The sequence below is a fragment of the Canis lupus genome, chromosome 9 (assembly GCF_011100685.1).
Source record: "Canis lupus familiaris isolate Mischka breed German Shepherd chromosome 9, alternate assembly UU_Cfam_GSD_1.0, whole genome shotgun sequence".
Classification (NCBI taxonomy): domain Eukaryota; kingdom Metazoa; phylum Chordata; class Mammalia; order Carnivora; family Canidae; genus Canis; species Canis lupus.
Genome location: NC_049230.1, coordinates 32,944,663 through 32,966,034, shown reverse-complemented (window position 1 = coordinate 32,966,034; position 21,372 = coordinate 32,944,663). Strand labels below are relative to the sequence as shown.

The 21,372-nt window shown below is 51.4% G+C and overlaps 1 protein-coding gene, 1 long non-coding RNA gene and 1 other non-coding gene across 4 annotated transcripts; 2 read left to right on the top strand and 1 right to left on the bottom strand.

Moving 5' to 3' along the window:
• Positions 1–253: 253 nt before the first annotated feature.
• Positions 254–6,271, top strand: SUPT4H1 (SPT4 homolog, DSIF elongation factor subunit). Its single transcript, XM_038547891.1, has 5 exons — positions 254–435; positions 976–1,082; positions 5,069–5,124; positions 5,407–5,460; positions 5,880–6,271. Exons 1-5 carry the CDS (start codon positions 268–270, stop codon positions 5,945–5,947), a joined length of 453 nt encoding a protein of 150 aa, XP_038403819.1. The 5' UTR covers positions 254–267; the 3' UTR covers positions 5,948–6,271.
• A 757-nt stretch (positions 6,272–7,028) lies between these two features.
• LOC119873305 lies at positions 7,029–14,965 on the bottom strand. 2 transcript variants are annotated; one of them, XR_005364592.1, is made up of 4 exons: positions 13,027–14,965; positions 12,459–12,589; positions 9,249–9,303; positions 7,029–8,212 (listed from the first exon to the last, which is right to left on the bottom strand). It is a non-coding gene; the product is annotated as an uncharacterized LOC119873305 (long non-coding RNA). The 2 variants fall into 2 exon arrangements; XR_005364591.1 differs by lacking the exon at positions 9,249–9,303.
• A 3,912-nt stretch (positions 14,966–18,877) lies between these two features.
• Positions 18,878–18,940, top strand: MIR142 (microRNA mir-142). Its single transcript, NR_049386.1, has one exon. It is a non-coding gene; the product is annotated as a microRNA mir-142 (primary transcript).
• Positions 18,941–21,372: the final 2,432 nt, after the last annotated feature.

The window sequence follows — 21,372 nt, the reverse complement described above, 5'->3', positions numbered from 1 at the left end:
CAGGATCAAACGGCCCGCGCCGCCGGCTTCCGGCTCGCGCCGCGGCACGCTCCCGCGCAGGCGCCAGCCGCGCCGCCCCTCCCCCACGGCCCTGCCCACGGGCCCAACGGCCGCGCGGGCCTCGCCCTCGCGCCGGCCCAGGTGGCGGGTGCGCGCGCCGGCCCAGGTGACTGCCGGCTGGCTCCGCCTCCAGGCGGGAGAAACCATCTCCTTAGGCGGGGGGGAGGGCTGGGCCTTGCGGCTTCCCACGCCGGAAGAGGAAGTCCGATGTACCGGAAGTGGAAGGCATTCTGGGTAATTCGATGTTTACTTCCGGCGGCTGAGGAATCCGAGGCCCAGTCCTTTGCGGTTGTTTTGTCGGAGAGGATGGCGCTGGAGACGGTGCCGAAGGACCTGCGGCATCTGCGGGCTTGTTTGCTGTGTTCGCTGGTCAAGGTGTCCTTCGGGGAGCTGGTTGTAGGGGCGATGGGGGATCCAGGTTGGGGGAAAAGGTGCAAGGGGGATGGGGGTTAGCGAAAAGTAAGGTCCAGGACCCCGGGTTTGGCAGGGGGTGTGGGAAGCTGCTGGAGGCCATCGTTTAAGTCTGTAGGAACGCAGGGAGTCTTACATGCCTTTGAATCCTCAGCACAGGTCTGATCCTTAACAGACGTTCGGTGAACATCTGTTGAAACCGAAGGCCACTGGGAGTCAGATGAGGGTGGGGATCTGCAGCTGAGGAGAGTAATCAGAGAGGATGCCTGACCCTGAGGGGACTAGGGAAAGGAATAGGTAAAACGCAGTTAGGAACAAGAGAGGGAAGACTTGAGGGTGGAACTTTAGGAATGGGGCTGTGGGAGTGGTAGGTGGGGAACCTGATGAGACAGAGCCAACCAACATAGGGAGCCTTCTACTTGACCAGGTAAAAGTATGGAGAAAGCTACTTCTTCTTTTGGCCTTGTTTATGTTCATCCCTACCCCGTTTTATCTCCCTCCCAGACTATAGACCAGTTTGAATATGACGGTTGTGACAATTGTGATGCATACCTTCAGATGAAGGGTAACCGGGAGATGGTATATGACTGCACCAGCTCTTCCTTTGATGGGTAAGCTTCTTTAAATTCCTTCATTCGCTTCTTTGTTACTCCTATACCCACCCCACCAAGTAAATGTGAAGCAGACTACTGAGACTATAATCCTGGTTGTTCTCAAAGCTATTTTGAGGATGTGGCTAGTCCAAACAAGTATGCTCTAACGGTAAAATATATACTAGATTGACAAGATGTAGAACAAGGGGAAAGAGTATAAAATAATTTCTTTTTTATTATTATTGTTTTTAAAAATATTTTTATTTATTCATGAGAGACACAGAGAGAGAGGTAGAGACACAGGCAGAGGGAAAAGCAGGCTCCCTGTGGGGAACCTGATGCGGGGCTTGATCCCAGGATCCTGGGATCACAACCTGAGCCAAAGGCAGATGCTCAAGCATTGAGCCACCCAGGCAACCCACAAATAAAATCTTTTTAAAAAGAAATGGGGGAAAAAAAAAAAAAAAAAAAAAAAAAAAAAAAAAAAAAAAAAAGAAATGGGGGATCCCTGGGTGGCTCAGCGGTTTAGCGCCTGCACTGGGCTCCCTGCGTGGAGCCTGCTTCTTCCTTTGCCTGTGTCTCTGCCTCTTTCTCTCTCTCTCTCTCTCTCTCTCTGCGTGTGTGTCTTTCATGAGTAAATAAATAAAATCTTTATATATATATACATGTTTAGATATATTTTATGTATATAAACTAAAATATATGTATATAAATTAAAAAAATTTAAAAAATGATCTGGCACAGGGCCTGGAAGGTGGCAGAGGGCTAATAAATGTTTGTTGAATGCATGATGACACTACCTGAAAATGAAGGTAAGCTAAGGTACAGTAATGGTAAATTATTACCTGAAAGCTGATGCTTTTAGATGTATCTAAGAGACCCCCATAAGAAGTTTTCCTTGGTGAGATTGTCCAATGGGGAAAAGGGGAAATGAGTCTAACATAAGTGGCCAGGTCGCAGGTTATTTTACCCCTAAGGTAGGAGCCAGAAGGCAGTATTCTTTGGGGGTTAAGAAGATATTATAAAGTGTCTTTTGGCCTCTAGGCCAATTAAGGATTTACACATAGGGATGCCTGAGTGGCTCAGTCAGTTAAGCGTCCATTTCTGGATTTCAGTTCAGGTCATGATCTCAGGGTAATGAGATTGAGCCCCACATTGGGCTACGTGCTCCATGAGGAGGGAGTCTGCTTGAGATTCTCCCTTCCCCTCTGTCCCTCCACTGCCTGCATGCTCTCTCCTCTCTAAATCTTTTTTTAAGAAAATGATTTACACAAACTGGGCTCAAACACGGTACTTACTAAACTTCCTTCAAGGTGAGGCCAACTCCACCCATTCCTTCTTTGACTTCCTCTAAGGAAGAATGAAAGATTGGGCAAAAACGCTGTTGTCATGGAACCTTACTTCCTACACATGTATATGCACAGTTAGACACTCCAGTCCCTTCATTGATTTGTTAGCACTGTAACAAAATTGCTAACAAATGAATAAAGAGAGGCTCCTCAGAGGTTCAGTCAGTTAAGCATCTGCCTTCAGCTCAGGTCATGATCCCAGGGTCCTGGAATTGAGCCCCTTGTTCAACTCCATTTTTAAGTGTAGAATTCAGTGGTATTAAATATCTTCACATTGTGCACCTGTCACTACCATCCGTCTCCAGAACTTTTTTCATCTAATTTTCCCTGCTCCACAGCCCTTGCCAACTACCATTCTACTTTCTCTCTGTATGAATTTTTTTTTTTTTTAAGATTTTATTTATTTGACAGAGGTGAGAGACCACAAGCAGGGGGAGCAGCACAGAGAGAGGGAGAAGCAGGCTCTCCACTGAGCAGGGAGCCCAACACGGGACTGGATCCCAGGACCCCAGAATCATGACCCAAGTCAAAGACAGATGATTAACCAACTGAGCCACCCAGATGCCCCTCCTTCTGTATGAATTTGAAGTATATTGTAGATAATTCATGTAAGTCGAATCATACAATATTTGTCCTTTTGTACTTGACTTATTTCATTTAGCATCACATCTTTAAGGTTTATCCATATCCTAGCATGCATCCGACTTTTCTTTTTAAGCTGAGTGATCCCATTATATGTATATAGCACATTTTATTCATTCATCTGTTGTTACACACTTGGGTTGCTTCTGTCTTGTAGCTGTCATGAATAATGCTGCTATGAACATGGGTTTACAAATATCTGATCAAGTCCCTGCTTTCACTTCTTTAGGGTATATATCCAGAAGTGGAATTGCTGAGTTGTTCTATGTTTAACATTTAGAGGAACTGCCATAGTGTTTTTCACAGCAGCAGCACCACTTTATGTTCCCACCAGCAGTGTGCAGGGGTTCCAGCTTTTCCACACCCTTGCCAACATTTATTACTTATGTTTTGTGTTTTGTTTAGGATTTGATAGTAGCTACCCTATTGGATTTGAGTGGTATTATTGAGGTTTTGATTGCCTTCCCCTGATGATTAGTGATGTTAAGCATCTTTTTTATGTGCTTATTGGCCATTTGTATATCTTCAGAAAAATATCTGTTCAAATGCTTTTCCCACTTTGGAAGTAGGTTATTTGGCTTTTTTATTGTTGAGTTGTAGGAGTTATTTGAGTTATTTGTGTATTCTGACACAAGTTAGATTTTGGAAAATGGGTATATCAGGGGCTAAAGGAGATCAGAGGAGGGCCAGATGAACTCAGCTAGAAGCAGAGGAGATACCAGGTGAATCAGGCTCTTTTAAGAAGTACAGGAGCTCTGAGGAGATTGCGGTAAGAGAACATTTTAGAAAAAGCATACTGAAGAAGGGAATGACTTGAGCAAAATCATGGGGTGGGAGAATCAGGGTATGTTTGGAGAATGGTGGGGGTGCTATTGAGGTTAAATCATAAGGTTGAGTGACAGGCACTATAAGGCTAGACAAGTTGCTTATGAAGATCAGAAGAAAACATACTGTTGGTCCAGAGAGCAGCCTGTATATGTGCTTTAAATCTTTTTTTAAAAAAGGATTTACACACAATCTGGGCTTAAACACACTACTTACTAAACTGCCAGGCCAGGGTAGGTGTTACCCTACTTCACCACCCTGGAGAGTGGGATCAGTTCCACTCACAGCAGATGGCTGAGTATGTAGGATTTGGATGGGGAGGGAGGCTCCCCAAATAAGAATCCAAGATTGTTGCCAAGAGAGGAGAGAATGGTTATCGAGAAGGTAAATGTTGGCAGGTATCAGTGTCCTAGAGCATACCTGTCACAGAAGGCAGTCAGCAAGCATTTGATTGAATGAATGAATGACAGAAATGACCTCTGTAGCTTCTGAAAGTGCCTGATGCTTACCTGTCAAGCTCCAGTGGCAGCCTTCTAGCCCTTAAGTGGCTTTTCTGTTGCTTGTGCACTAGGATCAGAGCTATCCTGGGAAGAACAATTAGGATAGTAAGGAGAGCTAATGCTAATTTAGCACCTACTCTGTGCTAGCTGTTTTTCCTGTATTAGCTCAGTCTTTGAGTTTCATCCCATGAAATTCTGAGAGTGGTCTCCATATGTGTGTTAGGCTCTACAGCTCATCAGAGGCAGAGCTTGGCCAAGTCTAACTTACTTCTGGTAGGAGGACCCATGGTTTTCTTTTACCCGCCGTTTGCATTGGGGCCCAGCCCCCTAGTGGTCCTGTTGGCTGTAGTTAGTCACGTATTTTTAAAGCTGTCCTGTTTCCCAGAGAATCTGGGCTGGGGCTCCCGATGTTTTTTGAGCCTGGTGAGCTAGTCCTTTGGGAATGGTGACTGATCTATGCTTCGCAGGCAAAGAACCTTCATCAGTACTAACTTTAGATCAGCCCCTTCCCAGCATTTAGTAGTCTGTTTCCCCTGCTTTCTAGTAGAGACTCACTACTTGGCTTTTTCCTGCATTTCCTCTCCTAGAACTATTTTGCTGGCTGGAAGAGTAAAGTGGGCATTTTCCTCCATCTCTCTCTTCTCCAGTAGGGGAGGCTCAGCTGACTGTGCTTCTTTTCCCTTCCCAGAATCATTGCGATGATGAGTCCAGAGGACAGCTGGGTCTCCAAGTGGCAGCGAGTCAGTAAGTGTCTCCCTTTCTCCTTATCCTGGCCTAGCTGTGTTGTTGCTCTCGGGTCTAGTGGGGCAGTCTTAAATCAGCGGGTAAGTGGCCTCCAAATGAAACAGATGGGTTGTAGGAAACATGAAGAAAATGTCCTGTGCCCTGTCATTTAACACTGTAGCCCAAAGACGTGATTGCTCCTCTCTTAAGAGTTGCAGCATTCCTTTCGTTTTTTAGCTTAAACCTCCATTTGGTTTTTAGACTTAATTCTCTCTCACTGCCATCTCTTTTCTTCTCTCCTAGGTAACTTTAAGCCGGGTGTATATGCAGTGTCAGTCACTGGCCGCCTTCCCCAAGGTAATTATCAGAACAGCAAGCTGATGTTCGTGTACTGCGCCAAGCTCCCTGGAAGTCCTTTATGTGACTGCACACTAGTCCTCCCAACTCTGTGAGAGAACTGAGGCACAGAGGTTAAATAGCTTGCCCAGGGTCACCCTGCTAGTAAGAGAGGAGCTAGAATTTGAACCCAGGCATTTTGGGTCTAGGACCCTTGGTTTCAGTGACTACAACGGGGCTCCCTTTTCCTTTTCATTCTTACCAAGTCATGGCCAAACGTGTGCCTGAGTCATCAGTTGATGAGCTGTCTAGGACTCCAGTTTGCTGAGGAGCACCTTCCTTCCTTCCTCCCTTCCCCCACCCAAAGTGATAGTAGAAGGACCTTTCTTAGCCCTTTGGAATCTTCCCCCCTCACAGAGCTGTTTCTTTTCCTGCTGCAGGAATCGTGCGAGAGCTGAAAAGTCGAGGAGTGGCCTACAAATCCAGAGACACAGCTATAAAGACCTAGCAAGATGTGTGGCCGCCAGCATCTTTGCTCCTCACCTCTTGCATCTGCTTATTTTTTGTTCTGGAACTAAAGGAGCAGAACTTCAGATACTCCCCACCCTCCAGTTCTGAGACTCAGCAGACTGTTGAGAGAGCACAGCGTGTCCCTGGGTCATTTTACCTTTGGATTTCTGATGGGGGTGGGGTGGTTTGGGCTTGTGTACTGACAGAGACCGAAATGAATGGGGGGGTAGGAGACCAGGTCTGTGCCCTGACCCATGGGTAGGACTCTGGGTCAAATGCCAATAAACGTGAACGTTCTTAAGGAAAGTTCTTAAGCCCATGACAGATGCCTTGTGTCCCTCTTCTTTTACATGGGCCCAGGAAGAACTCACTTAACCCTGTAAGCACTTTGCCGGAGCAGTAGAGGCAGTCCTGCTTCCCATTACCCGTCTTTTACCCTTCTGGGATTGCAGCCTTTCTAGTGTGCTTCCTTGGGTCTTGTTGGAAGGTCTGCTGTCCTGGGTCTAGGCAAGCTGGTAGTCCTGGTGTGTGAGGGTTGCCGACTTTTGCTCTTTAGACCTGGCGCAAGTGTCCCTTGAAAGAAAGCCTGAGGTTTCTCAGTATTCTTTGCCTGTTGACCATGTTTAATGCCCTCACCTGCTCCCCCCCCCCTTTTTTTTTTCTTAACTGCTTTTGCTATACCTTAGGCCTCTCAGTGGTACCCATGACCCTCCTCTGCCACACATATTCTGATGTATTCCTCTAATTGGAGCCCCTCGGGTGGCTGCTGGGCCTTGGTCTGGTTTATGCCTCTGGAGATGTTGGGCCCCTCCCTTTCCCTTCTGGCTTAGTAGGAGGTTTTGATATCAGGATATTGGCCAAGGTGAGTTACCTGTTTTGGAATGATAAATATCATACATTCTTATTAAATTTCCACAGGGAATCCTTTTCATATCCCCATTTTGATTCTCTAGGTTTCTTCATCTGTAGAACAGTGATAACACTCTGCCTGTTTACCTTAGTATTATGATTATAAAAATGAAGCAAAGTGAACATTCTAGAACTTAGGTTTTATAAAAGGTAAAATTCATTTACTCTTTTTATTAGCTATTTTTAAATATGTGCAGTATGTGCATAGTCAGCCAAATAGTGGGAGAAATGTCTAGAATCACGGCTGCAGAATGAGCTCTTGACTTGTGAACAGAGGCTGTGTGTCTCTAGCCACCTGGTGTTGCTAGTGAGTCAGTGTCTCTTGTTACCTGTGGCCCTGAAGTGTGTGGAAAAGAGGGAGAGGTGCTGATTGTCCAGTGAACCTCCTCCCACCCCTGTCCTTGTCCTCTCATAGGCCCATGGGAAGGAAGCTGGGAGTGGCTCAGGCGGCTCCTGTCACTCATGGGTCTTCCTCAGACCAGAACTGTTTTCTGCTGATGCCTTCAAGCTCTGAGGGAATTGTCCATTAACCCCCATTTCAACTGGATTTTTAAAGGATTTCTCCAGCCCAGCAAACTGAAAGAGCTCAAGGGTGGTGGTTTCTGTTCAATTCCCATCTAAAAGGATCCTTGGGAAGTAGCCCCACCAGGCCAGCCTTATGTTCTGGAGGGAAGAAGTGGGTTTCAGCAAGAGTGCCTAGGCTGTGCAGCCAACACCCAACTTTCACTGGCTTCTCTCAAAAAAGTCCCTTGGAAATCCCCAGCTGCTGTCCTGCGTGTCTGACCCGGACGTGGCTGCTCGGTGAGAATGGAAACAGTTGTGGGGAGGGGAGGCAAGAGGAGCTGTGCACAAATAACCACACTCAGCCTGCCTGCCTCAGCCCTACAGCGGGCTGAGGCCCTAACTGTTAGCCTTGCAGGAAGCGAAAGACACAGGCCTGATGGTTGTGGGGGAGGGGTGGCCAGTCGTGGGGACCGGATTTCACAGACCTAGTGTCAAATGGGCTCTGCCTGGAAGCTGCTGCTCAATTCGCTTTCTTGCTTTTTTGTGATCCTGGAAGCTGCTCAACAGCCCGACAGGCAAGAAGGTGCTAGAGTCTATCCACTGCCGGGAGCCCAAAGAAACTGAAAGAGGGACTGCTGGTTCTTCACAGCTCCCTCGGAGGGGACAGGGCTATGTGGAAGAGGAGGTCTCGGCTGCTCCCGCTGCTGCCCTCAATGAGGGCTGCGCTCTTCTCACTGTGCCTGTCAGAGCTTCAGTCCCGTTCTGACCACTGAGGTCCCGTATCCATCCAGGGTCTTGGTCTTTTGCTCAGTCATTTGGTTTCTCTGCTTCAGAAAGGCGAGGCTCCTCCCTAGTTCAGCAATGACAGACATGAGTCAGTGTAGTGATGGGGCTGCCTTCCCCTTATCTACTTATTCCTCATTCTCTACTTCCTACCCACTACTGCCTGAGGGGTTAAAGAACATACTCAGTGGCAGTTCATTGCTGAATGCAGACTACAGCCCTGGGCAGCAATTGATGGCTGATGGAACGAAGGGAGGAATGTTCTTGTCTTGGAGGGAAGCTGTTTCCGAGAAATAATGGGGATGAGCTGGGGAGGATTAAGCTCAGGCTGAGCTCTAGGTTTGGCCTAATTTTTGGGCATGGCCATTTCTGGGCATGGCCACTACTTTCTTACTCCAAGCCTGTCCATAGCCCGCTATTCAATTCTCATGTTCCCTCCCTGACACCTGATCCTGTGAGCATGTGTAAAAGAGGTAGGCAATGTTGAAGAACAGATTAGTATCTTACTTTGGAAGTCTGGTTCATGTTTATCAGTAAAGCCTTTCATTTAAGTGGCATTTTCAGTTGACAAAAGGGCTTTCATGTCCCTTTATCTTACCTGATCCTCACAAAACCCCTGTGTCATCGTTAACATCTTTATATAGTGATGAAGAGACTAAAGGTCAAAGTTAAAGTGACTTGGCCATGATCAAGAAGTAGAGCCTTAACTCAAATTTAGGGCTGTTAACTTCTTCTCATATAGGTTGCCCTGGATGCCGTGGGCTTGTTCCCTTCATGAGTATTCCACAGAACCAGCATGAGGCATTGGTTTATCATAGAAAGTTATATGTCTGTATATATTGAGTCCCCCGAACACCCTACGCCTACCACTTACGTCTCTAGTCTCTCAGTCTAAAATGACCTCAGGAGGAGGCAATGTGGGGAAATGGTCCAGGGAGGTGATCCTTGGGATTTACTCAAGGATCCCTAGGCAGGACATTGGGAAACAGGTCTAGCCCTCCTCCAATTCCCACCTGCCTGCATCTTCTCTTCTACTCTAGCAGCTCTTAGGTATCTGCTGATCTGTGCTCCATACCCCCAACTTCTGCTTTTTTCCTACTTACCACCTCCATCTGCAGCCCCATTATGGCACCTTCACACTCCACTGGAACACTGAGACTTGTGATGAAAATACACACACATAACCAATTAGAGGTATTGCTTCTGCCTCCAGTCCCTTGACTGCTCTAAAAGTTTCCTCTCTATACGATGCAGCTGACAAAACTCTGCTTTAAGCAGTGGGATAGTGGTTACCCATGACAAGTGGGGGTGTGAGAGGAGTTATGAGGGGATCTTGAGTCTTTCTTGATCTGGATGCTAGTTGTATAGATTAGGTCACTTTCTGAAAATGTATTGAGCCATATACTCATGATTAATTCACTTTTCTGTTTGTACGCTAACTTCAAATTAAAAATACACTTAAAGACACAGTAGTCCTATCTTAGGATAGTTGTGAGATATACATTAATTTATGTAAAAGCAATCTGAGAGCTGTAAACTGTTAAGTGTATCTAAGGAATCATCTTTATCCAAAGTTGTCCAGCTCTAGATAAGTTCTAGGTAAGTGTGGCTAGAATGTCCTCCCTGTAGTACTGTTGGACAATGGATGTTCCAATACATCCATCATACATAAATATATCACAACCAACACATTTTCCTTTTAAGTACCATGGCTTTTTATTTTAATCTCTCTGTTCTCTTGTTTTCATATATTTCCTTGCTCTTTGGATACAAAATTCTGGGTATGATTTAACCTTTACTTGGCTCAAAGTCATTGTTATACACCTCCATTTTTGTATCATGTGAAATGGTTCTGGGACTGATTATTTTTCTACCTCTTGGATTCATGTTAGCCTGCCACTTCTCCCCATGTGTGGCTGTCCCCCTTCCAGTCTTGTTTGAGCCAGGAGAACAGATAGCCAGTAGCATAGGGTGAGCTATAAGAGTGCTATAGGGTGGGCCAATAAGGTGTAGACTGAGGAAGAAAGCACATGGCTGCCTGCCTGGGTCTTTGGGGTGCAGAGTCCTTCACCAGAGCATTGGGGCTCTAGAGTGACAGCAGATCATACAGAGAATGTGAAGCCTGGGAGAGTCATGACCTAGGCCAACCTCCCCACTTTATGGGTGAGAAGACAGCACCAGAGGCAGTGGTCAGCCTGACCCCAAAGGGGCCACTGCTACTTTATACGTCCTACCCTACCTAGCCTGGTGCCTTCTGCTAGAGATGCTTGTGACTCTCTTTGCCTTAAGACCCTAAGAAAGTAGGAACTGAGGGCAGAGAAAACTGTGCTGCTGGTGCCAACATGCCAGATCCTCTATGAAATGTGACAGAGGACCTCTGGCACTCTGATTCTCAACACTTCCCCCAGAGTGGAAGGCAGGCATTATGGGGTCATGGACAGAGGACTTGAACCCTGGGCTTTCCTTGAAAGTCCATTCCACAGATGGAAGCCTGAGTCTGTAAGAAGTCAGAGGCCTGGCAGGCCCATTTTAAGAGCTCCTATGTGCTGCTTCCTGCCTGTGCATTCTCCTTCCTCCACACTGAGTTCTTGTGCTACAGAGAGAACTTGAGGGACGGTAAGCAACAGCTTCAGACACTAGAGTGTAGGGACCCCAGCTTCTCTCATTCTTCCCCACAACCAGCCACTGCCACTGTATGAACCCCTCCCCCCATCCTGAAAAATACCTGGTAGGAAGTGAGTGCTCTGGGGCCACTAGTCAGAGGAAGGGGTTTAACTGTCACCTTGTCCCTGGGGGCTTGGGTAGCAGAGGGCAGGGGGGAAATGCAAATCCGTGCTTGGGACAGAGAAGGACTGGAGAGGAAGAGACTGGCAGCCATTTCACCTGGGCTATGGTCCCAGCAGGGGCTGGGAAGGCCTGAGGCAAGGGAGTGATCAGAGGTCCCCTAGGAGAAGCCAGCTGCTGCCCCCACCCTGTGCTGGCAGCTGAGACACTGGCACTGTCTCTGGGTAGCTGAATAGACTCACTTCTTCAGCCCTGCACTCCAGGGGAGCAGGGAGGTGGAGGCAGAGTGTGGAGCTCAGAAGGACCCGGTGGGAAGATGAGGTGGAGGTGATCAGGGTGGCCACGTCACATCTCTGGTGACTGAGACTGAGGAAAGTGTGTCTATTCTGTGGTAGGAGGGACTAGGCTTCGATTAGAAGGACCCCTCAGACCTCCACACCTCTCCCCCCGTGCTACAGGCACAGGGCCCACCACTGAGAGCCACATGGTGTCCTTGCAAAGGGATCTTTCACAACAATTGGGAGGCAAGAATATGAGTGAGAAGCAGTCCTTGGGCTTCTAATAATTTACTGTATCAGTATGACAATTACCAGGTTCAAAACCGGCCCCTTTCAATCACTGAATCTCATCCTCAGTACCATCTGTGAGGTACTGTTCACCTTTCACAGATGAGAAAACTGAGTCTCAGTTATACCACTTACCCAAAGTCAGTAGCCAGACAAAACTACACTGGTGCATCAGCTTATGGCTTCCCTCAATTTCTGTCACGGCAGATGGGGATCTGGGGCCCATAAGTGGGACGGGGTGAGGGGGCCCTCCTTCTCTTCCTTTTGCCCCCTTGAGCCCCAGCCTGTAGGTGGGGCTTTCAGGGGCACGGGTCTATTGCCTTCAGTACCAAGGTCTTTGGGGACGAGGGCCTCAACACCTCGTGCTGCTCACTCACCCTTGGACCCTTCCCGGAGAGCCTGGGCCCCCCGCCCCAGTCCCCAGCTCCCATTTGGCCCCAGGCCTCTCCCCTGCCCCCCAGCCACAGCCCCATGACGTGGCTGCCTGGGCGCCATTGGTCAGCCTGGGAGCATTTGCCCTTATTTGGCCAGGCCGGCTCCAGCCCGGGCCTCCGCCCCCAGCCCGGCCCCGCAGCCTCCTCTCTCTCACTTCGTCTTTTTGAGGTTTGGCTCTGGGGCCCTGGCAAGCGTCGCTTCAAACGCACTTTCTGGTTGAGTCATTTTTTAACGGCTCCAGTACCCGTGAGCTGCTGCTGCGGCCGCTGGGGGCCCTCAGACCTCGCGGCCGGCTCCCTCCTCTGACTGCGGCCAGGCTCGGAGGGAAGGGGCGGGAGGGCCAGGGAGTAGGTATCGCTGCTGGAGAGATTCCGCAGACCCCTCGGCTATCCTTTAGGGCTCTCTGCCTCCCCCACACGCCTGGGGAGTGGGGCCCACTCGAGTTCCTCCCACTGCCTTTTCCAATCCCCTTTCCCAGCTGGGTACGCCAGCAGACACAGGCCGCCACTCCCCCCTCCGGTGGGTCACCTCTCGGAGGGCTGGTTCTTCTCGGGGGCACTTTGAACTGAGTTCCTTAGTGAGGCAGAACCAGGAGGCAGACTGTTGGCTTGTTTTCAGGAAGGTGAAATTGAACTTCGTGGAGTTCCAGTTCTTCATCTCTGAAATGGGGATCCCGTCATTTACATCAGTGGCTCAGCGTGCTGATCAAATGAGATTCGGATTGAATGTGTTTTATAAAGTTCTCTAGTGGCCTCAGCTGCCGCTCTTCCCCCCAGCTAGGTGTGCTCAACATGGGGGTGAATGAGGCAACAGAGCCCAGAGCAGTTCATGGGGCAGACCTCACCCTCTGCCCCTTCCAGCAGCCCCTGGGATGTGAGGAATCCAGTGGGGGACAGGATGCTGGCAGGAGGGGAGAGATAGACCAAGGAGTGCCCCCAGCCTTTCGCCCCGTTTTCCCAGACAAAATAAGGGGAGGATTCTGCTCTAGATCCTTTCCCAGCCACCTGCCTTCTCTGAGTAATGGGAGCCCTGCCCTTGAGCCTGCTGGGGAAATCCATCAGCTACCTACTGGCTGGGCAGGTCTTGGAAAACAGACCTTGCTGCTTCCTCTTCCAAGGTTCCTGGGCCCTCTTGCTCTTGGGAACTTCCGATGAGAACAAACGGGTCCTTGGTCAACCTCCTCCTCAGTTTTATAGGTGAAGAAACAAAAGCTGCGGGTTGGGGATCAGATTCTCTGAACGGTCTGAAGTTATACTGTAAAAAGCCACAGTGTGGGGGCTGGGCCCCTAGTCTCCTGTCTCCCTGTTTTGCCTTCTGTTTGGTGGTCCTGATGTTGGGGAAGGGAGTTAGACTGATGAGAGGCATAGCGGGTTCCAGGCAGGGACGCCTTGCCTGGTCCCAGCTCTTGGGACACGCACATACAATAAACACAGAGTTCATTCATAGCCGTTAAAGCTAGAGCAGAAGCAGCAAGTTAATACAAGCACTTCTGTTGGAGAGAGCCAGGGGCGGGGGGCCTTTTCTGCTTGTGTTCCTGGGAGATCCCAGTGGCCTTCTGGTTTCATGCTCACTCCCACAATAGTCGTCAGGGTGACTTTCTTCCTCACACCCACACCCCATTTCCTAGCCAGACAATCCTGCCTCTTCCCAGATGCTATGGACAAAACTCCGAAGTTGGCCTTCACTTGCATTGTGCCTCTCTCTGGGCTCGCAGGCCAGTTTCCCAACTCAGGCCAGGTTACTACACCCTGATCTTGCTGCTTAAAAGGCCTTGAATACTGTGGTCTGGAGAGCTGAACCAGACCAGCAGAGCTGGCATCTGAGCCCAGGAGAGCAGGAGACAGTGAAGTTGAACCTGTGGGATGCCTGGGCAGTGCAGACGGGGCAGAGGGGAGAAGGTGCCAACTCCGCTCCTCGGGAGGCCTCTCAGCACCACTGGTGCTCCCCGAGGCTCTGAAAGGAGCCAGGGCACCTGCTTAGGTGCCCGGTTCAGGTCTGCAAGGGCCATGCACTGTCTTAGGTTCTTGAGGCACTTCCTTTTCTCAGACCCTGCTTCCTTTAGTAGCCCTTCCAGGGAGGGTGACCAAAGGTTCCAGCATTTGAGACTCTTGACTTCAGTTGTCCTTAGCCCCATACTGCGATGCTAGGGGTTCAGTTTCCCTCCTCTGTAGTCACACAGAGGGGGGGCCTGGGGGCTCCCCAGGCCTTGCTCCCCCGAGGGCGGGCCTCCTCTGCCTTCTGACTTCCTGTTTGTGAGTGGTTAGGTCCTGTGGCTTCTGTCTTGTTGTCTCCTCACGAGGCAGGTTATCTGGGCTGCCATCTCTGTCTGTTGCCTAGCAAAGGCCCCAGACCCGTGCAGCTGCAGGGAGGGCCTGTGCCTCCGTGTGCAGACAGCACCCTTGCCCTTCCTTCACCCTCTGCGCCCACTCCCCTTTGCAAATGTTAGGCCTCTTCTCCCTGTTTCTCCCCCTTGCCAGCCAGCTCCTGCCCTGTTCTCTCTCTTTCCAAACCCCCTTCCATCCATGCTTGCCTTCTCCAGGAAGCCTTATCTGCTGGGGGCCCCCTGTACCTCTGAGGTGGCCACTGTAGCACCTGTCACTCCAGGCCTGTGGGGCCCTCCACCCCACCCAGGACTCATTTGCCCTCATCGCTGTCATTTTGTAGGATGTAGGAATGTGTGGAGGTCCTTATGTGGGCTCTACTTTACCTCTCAGATTCAGTGTTTGCTCAAGTAGGATCCAGGAGTCCACATCAGACCTGAAGCTCTGTGCCCACTTTGGTACAAACTGTTCTCACACCGACACACAAAAGTTTCACACCCTGTGTGGAGATCTGTCTTGTCTATCAGAGTGGGAGTCCCTGAAGACAGGTCTTGTGTCCTTTTCTCCTCAGGCCCACCTTTACCGACCCACAGTCTCAGCTTGGCACCCAAAGATAGCTGTCAGGTTGGGGCAGAGGTGTGCGATTGAGAACCTGGAGCCCTCCAGGATCCCAGACCCCAGCGGCCTCAGCCCTGTCACCTGGCGAAGGGCTCTTCCCACTTTCTTTCTGATGCCAGCTTCTCTGCCTCTACTACTTCTTATCCTGGTCCCTAGTCCTCCTCCCTTTTTGCTACCTCTGAGCAGAAATATGATCCCTGGACAAAGAGTGTCAGAACTAGAAGGACCATGGAGGACACTTCCTAGCAGAGTCCAAGTGAGCAAGGCTTCCCAGTCAGTGTCTGATGGAGCCCTGACCTATTGCCAAGGGGTGGAGTTTGAGGAGTCAACTTGAACTCCTCTCTCCTCCACAAAGAGAAGCATCCTTCCTCAACCGCCTCCATTCTCAGCCACTAGCCATCATTTCTCCTGGGGAACTGAGGCAACAGAGGGCTTTGGGGGCAGGAGTGGGAGTCACGCCTCTTGTACAGAGGTGCTTGTGTTCTGAAGCCGTCCCTGGTTCCCTGGTTCCCTCCCAGGGCTGGCTCCAAATTCCCAAGTGAACCTTCCCAGGTGTTTCCAGGAAGGAGGCAGATGTGTCCAGGGTGTGCAGCAGGTCTTCCTTAAGGTGTGTCTATAGGCCTGAGCTGGGCTGTTACCCACCACCTGTCTGCATGGCTCTGGGCATGTCTGCTGTCTCTCTGGAAAGATTGTGAATCTTTTGGGCCCTTTGGGCCATGTGTGTCCTTGTGTGTGTTTATGTGCGTGCATGTGTGCGTGTGTGTGTATGTACATGCACCCATCGGCATCCACTGATCCTCCCTCAGGTACCTGTTGGTCAGTTATACAGGACACACATGTGGATCATGCCAGCCTGGAGTGGGGCTTCCAGTCCAGTGCACCTGTTGCACTTTTATTATCTCTATGTCCTTATTTCAGACCATGCCCCTTGTCCTTGATTTTGTCTTTGGCCCTGTCCTGTTTCTCCTGGTTTGAGGCCATTGGAGCTGGGAGCCATTGCTGGGTGGGGGGAGAAGTTCAGGCTCCAGGGACACTGGGCCTCACCTCTGCTCCATCCCTCTTCAACCCTAGCCTGAGAGTGGCAACCAGTATAAGCCTCAGCCCCTCCAGAAACCTCCTGACTCCAAAAGTTCTGGGGTGGAGAGACTGGGCCTTAGTCTCTCTCTTAAAACAAACAACCAACCAAACATCACTGGTGGTCTTTGGCCATGGGCACTGGGGACACATGAAAGGAAAGCAGCCTCTGTGGTCACAAGGGAGCAGTATCGGAGACACCTCCACCTGGCCCAGGACGGGAAAGGGGCTGAGTTGGATACTACACTTGATCTTAGCCAAAAGGCCGAGAAGCGATGGGGCTGAGTTGGAGACTGTTGAGGGACCTGTGGGTCCCTGGGAGGGACACTCAGTTCTGTCTTGCCACAGGTCACATGTGGAGAGAGTCTATAGTAGAGCTGGGCCCTGAAGCCAGGCCCCTGACTCCCAGTCTGTGACTCTTGTTTGCTGGGACAAAATATCTCTGAGGTGATAGCTACAAGAGCACTCTAGGCCGAGGCTGGTGGTGGGACGGCAAGATGCTCCAGGAGGAGGGGCCCCGAAGGGTGGGGGTCCAGGAACTCAGGTTACTGCACAACTTTGATATTCTTATCCTCTTATCGTGGAGGGCAGCCACTTCCCCTCCACCCAGGGTCTGGAGAGCGGTGGTCTGTTAAAGGAGCACTGTCCCATTTCTGGCCAGCTTGCCCTCCTCACTGCTGTCTCTTCAGACCCTAGTGGATGAAGGGCCTTGTTCTCCTTTTCTCCATCCTATTTATGGACCCGGCCTGGACAATAATTCTCAGGTTGAGGATCGCCTTTCCTGAAGGAAAGAACATGTGATGATCTCCCTCCCCACTGGCCCCTACTGCATGCCAACCCTCTTTGGGACCTTGAATCCGAGAGTCCCCTGAACTTTGTGAGGGCCTGACTCTGAATGGGGGACCCAGAGAAGAGGCCCATGGCCTTCTGGGAAGGAGTCCCAGTGGGTGATGCTGGTCCATGCATACCACCCTCCCATCCCCCTGAACTATTCCTCTTGGTTCCAGAAATGAGCCCGCTGAGAGGCTTGGAGAACTTTTGGGAAAATGTGTGGCCCAGACCTAGCCCATCCCCGCCCCCACCCAACCCCACACCGTGCTCCCCTCCCCCAGCACGGGGCCCTGGGATGGGCAGCTTCCTGCCTTCCCCATGGGGAAAGCGGGGGTGGCACGCAGGTGGGCGGGCCCCGTGCCCACATCCGGTGGCTGCCAGAACCTCCCCTTGGAGTCTTTTCCCCTTCACTCCTCCAAGCCTAATGGCACCACTGTCCTTCCCTAGACCCTGGTCCCCCCACTGCTCTGCCCTGCCCTCCTAGCCCTCCAGGCCTCACAGGAAGCATAAGCATAAGCATCCAGTCTAGTGCTAACAGGCCCACCTGGCCCGAGCGTGACCTCCGTACTGTGCTGCGGGCACAGGCCGGTCTTCCACAGGCTGGGTGGGGGGCCTGGGATGGCTTTGTGGGGTGCTGAGGCCTCCAACTATGTGAAGGGTACCATGATATGCCGGCCTGGACCTCCCTTCGTGCATCTGTACATGTGTGGTCTCTCTAGGCAACACATGGCTTGGTCTGAATGTCACTGCTGTCCCAAAAGGAAGAGAGTTTTCTCGGGGGTGGGGCTTTCCTTGTGCTGCATCGGGGACCCTGTGTTCTGGGCACTCACTGAAGGCCCTGACAGGGAGCCCTTATCTCCTAGGGTCACCCTCAGGGCCCGAGTCAGTCCCCCCAACTTGGTGCCATGGGGGAAGGGCAAGCCTGGGGTCCCGGAAGCCACCTGCCCAGGGCGTGTGAGATGGTCTCTTCAGCACCCCTCCCGCCAATACCCAGCCTTGTCTCTGGTTTCCTGTCAGTCTGTCCTCCCCAGGGAGGGGAGGGGCGCGCTAATCTCCACTGCGGTGTGGGGGCGGGCTCCACGACCGTTGGGCGCCCTGAGATCTGGCCCACGTGGCCTCGGGGTTATAAGCCCTGCCCGCCCTGAAGGGAACCCCACTTGGAAGCCTGGAGCACGGGGCTTGCTCCTCTGGGCCTTGCAGCATCAGGTAAGGATCTGGACCTTCACTTCAGCCCCAACCAGGGCTCTTCAACTCTTGGCTTTGGGTTTGACTTGTAGGCATGGGTGGAGATATTTTGGGGAGGAACTTTGAGAGTCTGGATGCCAAGGCTTACTAGCAAAGCTCTAGGCAAAGAGGTGCCATAACCCTCAGATCTATCGACTTTCGGCTTTTGTGGCGGAACAGCTACTCAAAATCCTGGGCCTTGACGTCCCTCTAGACAAGGAAGGTAAAATGGTTCCTGGCCCCGATGAAGAAAGCGGGGGTCTTGGATTTCAAGGGACAAAGGCCAGAAAGTAGGGTGGGGATGGCAGGGAGTGGGTGGTGGCTGAAAAGTGGGACTCAGTGTCATCGAGACGCACTAAACGGCCCCTCCACCCAACACGGCCACCATCTCTGTTGTGATGGCCTTGGGCTTCTGCCGGGGGAGCTGCTGGGTGGTGAGGGAGTCAGGGCCGTGGGTGGTGAGGCTGCGGATGGAGGCCTGGGTGGGAGGAAGCTGTGGCTGCCTCAGTTGGACTCTGGAGGGCAGGCAGTGTGGTTGGAAGGGGTCACCCAGGGGGTCAGCGCCCGGTTCAGAACCAGAGTGGCGATGGTCTCTACCTGAGTGTTTCCAAAGGTGGGGGGATGGGGTGGAGCCGCAGGGGGAAGGGAAGAGGGAACCAAAGAGGAAGTGGGGGGAGGAAGGAAGGGGAGGCAAAGACTGGCGCCATGCTGAGTCACCGCCCACAAGGCCCAGTGCAGGCCCTCTGGGGACCATGGGGCAGCGCGGCAGGGTCTTAGGGAGCCCCCGGGAGGGCTGGGGGGGCTCTCAAAGCAGGAGTCAGGAAGAGGAGCAGGCGGCCTCAAGAATACTCACAGACGGACAGACAGACAGTGCAGTCACCCATAAAGTAGAAAGCACTACTAACAGCACTGGAGGGTGTAGTGTTTCCTACTTTATGGATGAGTGTACTGTGGGCTTCGGAGACCACACCGCCGCCGCCGCCGCCGCCATCTTCCTCCACGCTCAGGACCGTGTGTGACAGGTGAGCCCCTCAGGCACCCTCCCCACCCCGCCCGGACCCTTGAAAGGCCTCCACTGTCCCTCGAGGCGTCGTCCCTCCTGGTTCTGGCCAGCCCGGGAAAGGCCGCACGAGCTCCTCTGCCGCCCAGAGGCCTGGGAGGGCTGTACGGCTGGACTTGCCCCAGCCTTGGAGAGGCCCCAGAGGCCCCAGCGTGCGGCCTGGCCACAAGCGGACAGATGCCAGGACGAGGAAGAGGCTGAAAAGGAGGGTAGATGGAGGGGGATGGGGGGCGCCAGGGGTCCCAACACTAATAAAGAATGGACTCTGCTTCTGTTTCGTCTGAGACTCTGTTGCTGGGGTGGGGGTGCTGAATGGGCTTAGCGGGCACACGGGTGGGGTGGGCACACCAAGGGGTCGGGAGGGAGAATCACTCTCTTGAGAGAACTGGGTTTGACTCTGCCTGTGAGACCTGCAGAGAGCTTTGGGCCTGGCCAGCCTGGGAAGGAAGGAGGGGATGGGTGGTGGGGGGTGGGGTAGGGTGCTGAGACCTCCCTGAAAAGCCAGGAAAAGGGGCGGGACGTGGAGGGGCAGGGCTAGGAGGGGTCCTCCTACCCTCTTCCCCAGCTGTGGCCCTGCCCTGACCTCCACTTGCTTTCCACACCCCTAAACTGAAAGTGGCCAATCTCCAGTTCTATCTAAGGAAGTCCCATGGGTCCTTGGTAGTGTAAGAATCGGGTATAAATACACTATGGCACACACATGAAGCATCTCATACATAAATAAGAGCACAAATACTAATATATAATATACATACACACCATTATGCATGTGCATTTCCACTCAAGGACCCCCCCAGCACATATGCTATCAACAGACGTGTACAGCGACATATACATGTGACATGCTTGGCATGTCAAATAATGACACACAGATATACACACACTCAGGACACATACATATGCAATATACACACATGTAACACCATAAACACATCCGATGTGTGCTACACGTAGAAGAGCATACAAATACACACATAGTGATATTCACATAATAAACACATTGGTTCCATACACACATAGGCTGACACATTCATACATGATTATAGATATACAGTAGATACATGGTGGCATATATTATCTAGATACATAGATCCAAATAAAATCATGTCATTGTCATTACACCAATTTACATGAGTGCATGAGAGTGTGTCATTACATATCGTGAAATGAGAATGTGTCATTACATATTGTGAAATGTCAGAGAACGGCATGCATACACACGTACTGTGACATACATGTAATTTAAACGCTTCTAGTCTTAGCCTCACATACACATAATAGCATGCAATGCTGTGGCAAGGAGATATGTAAGCAATGGCGCACACGTAGAAACACGCATACATGTATACCCAATGAGACTCAGACACATAATAGCACACACACGTTTCTGTGTACACATGCAAACGAATACAATGGCCGCCTCTCACGTATACAGAGACAAATACATGCCTATTCTAGACATGCATACCATACACACGCATGCAAATAATGGCATGATCTACACACTACTTTAGGGAAGCGAGGCTGCCACCTCCTCCCTGAGCACTCCCCGGCAGTTCCATCAGCTTGGGCCTGGGTGGAGCCCGCAGTCAGGGGCTCCGTGGCTGCTATTCCCCAGGGTGCCACACGAGGGCCCCCAACCTTGGCGGACGCTGGCTTGGGTGCAGATGGACTTCGTTCCAGGTTCAGAGGGAGCGGGCGCTGCCTCCCTTAGGCCCCTCCCAACACCCCAGTCTCTGGGGACTTCATCTAGGCCCCTACCCTCACAGGTCGACTTGTGTGGGTACGGGAATTCCCATGTCCTTGTCCCCAAAAGCCATCTTCCCATAAGCACAAAGGCCTAAGGTTAGACAGAGGATGAACTTCCTTGCAGTTTAGGGCAAAGCCAGCCCAGCAGGCCATATGGTCTCCCTGGCTGGTCAGGTTACCCCCGAAATGAAGTCTGCCCGGAGAAAGCTGAATCAATTCCCTCAGCCAATTTCTACCTCTGTCTCTGTTTCTGTCTTCCTGTTTTCATTTTTTTGATTTCTCGGTCTCTCTTTTTCTTTGTTTCATCTTGAATCCCATGTTTTCTATACCTATCCTTTTCCATGGCTGGCTCTGTCTATCCGTCATACCACCTCCTGTCTCCGTCTCTACTGGTCTCGGGCGGGGGCCGATGTGGGGAGGACCGTCTGCAGCCCCCTCGCTTCTGTACAAGGAAGGTATAGGGGCATGTGGGGTCGAGGGCCGAGAGGCCACATGTCAGGAGTACTGGGCTGGGATCCCGTGAGGAAGCAGCTTTTCCCTCTGTCCCGACCCTGCCTGCCAGTCC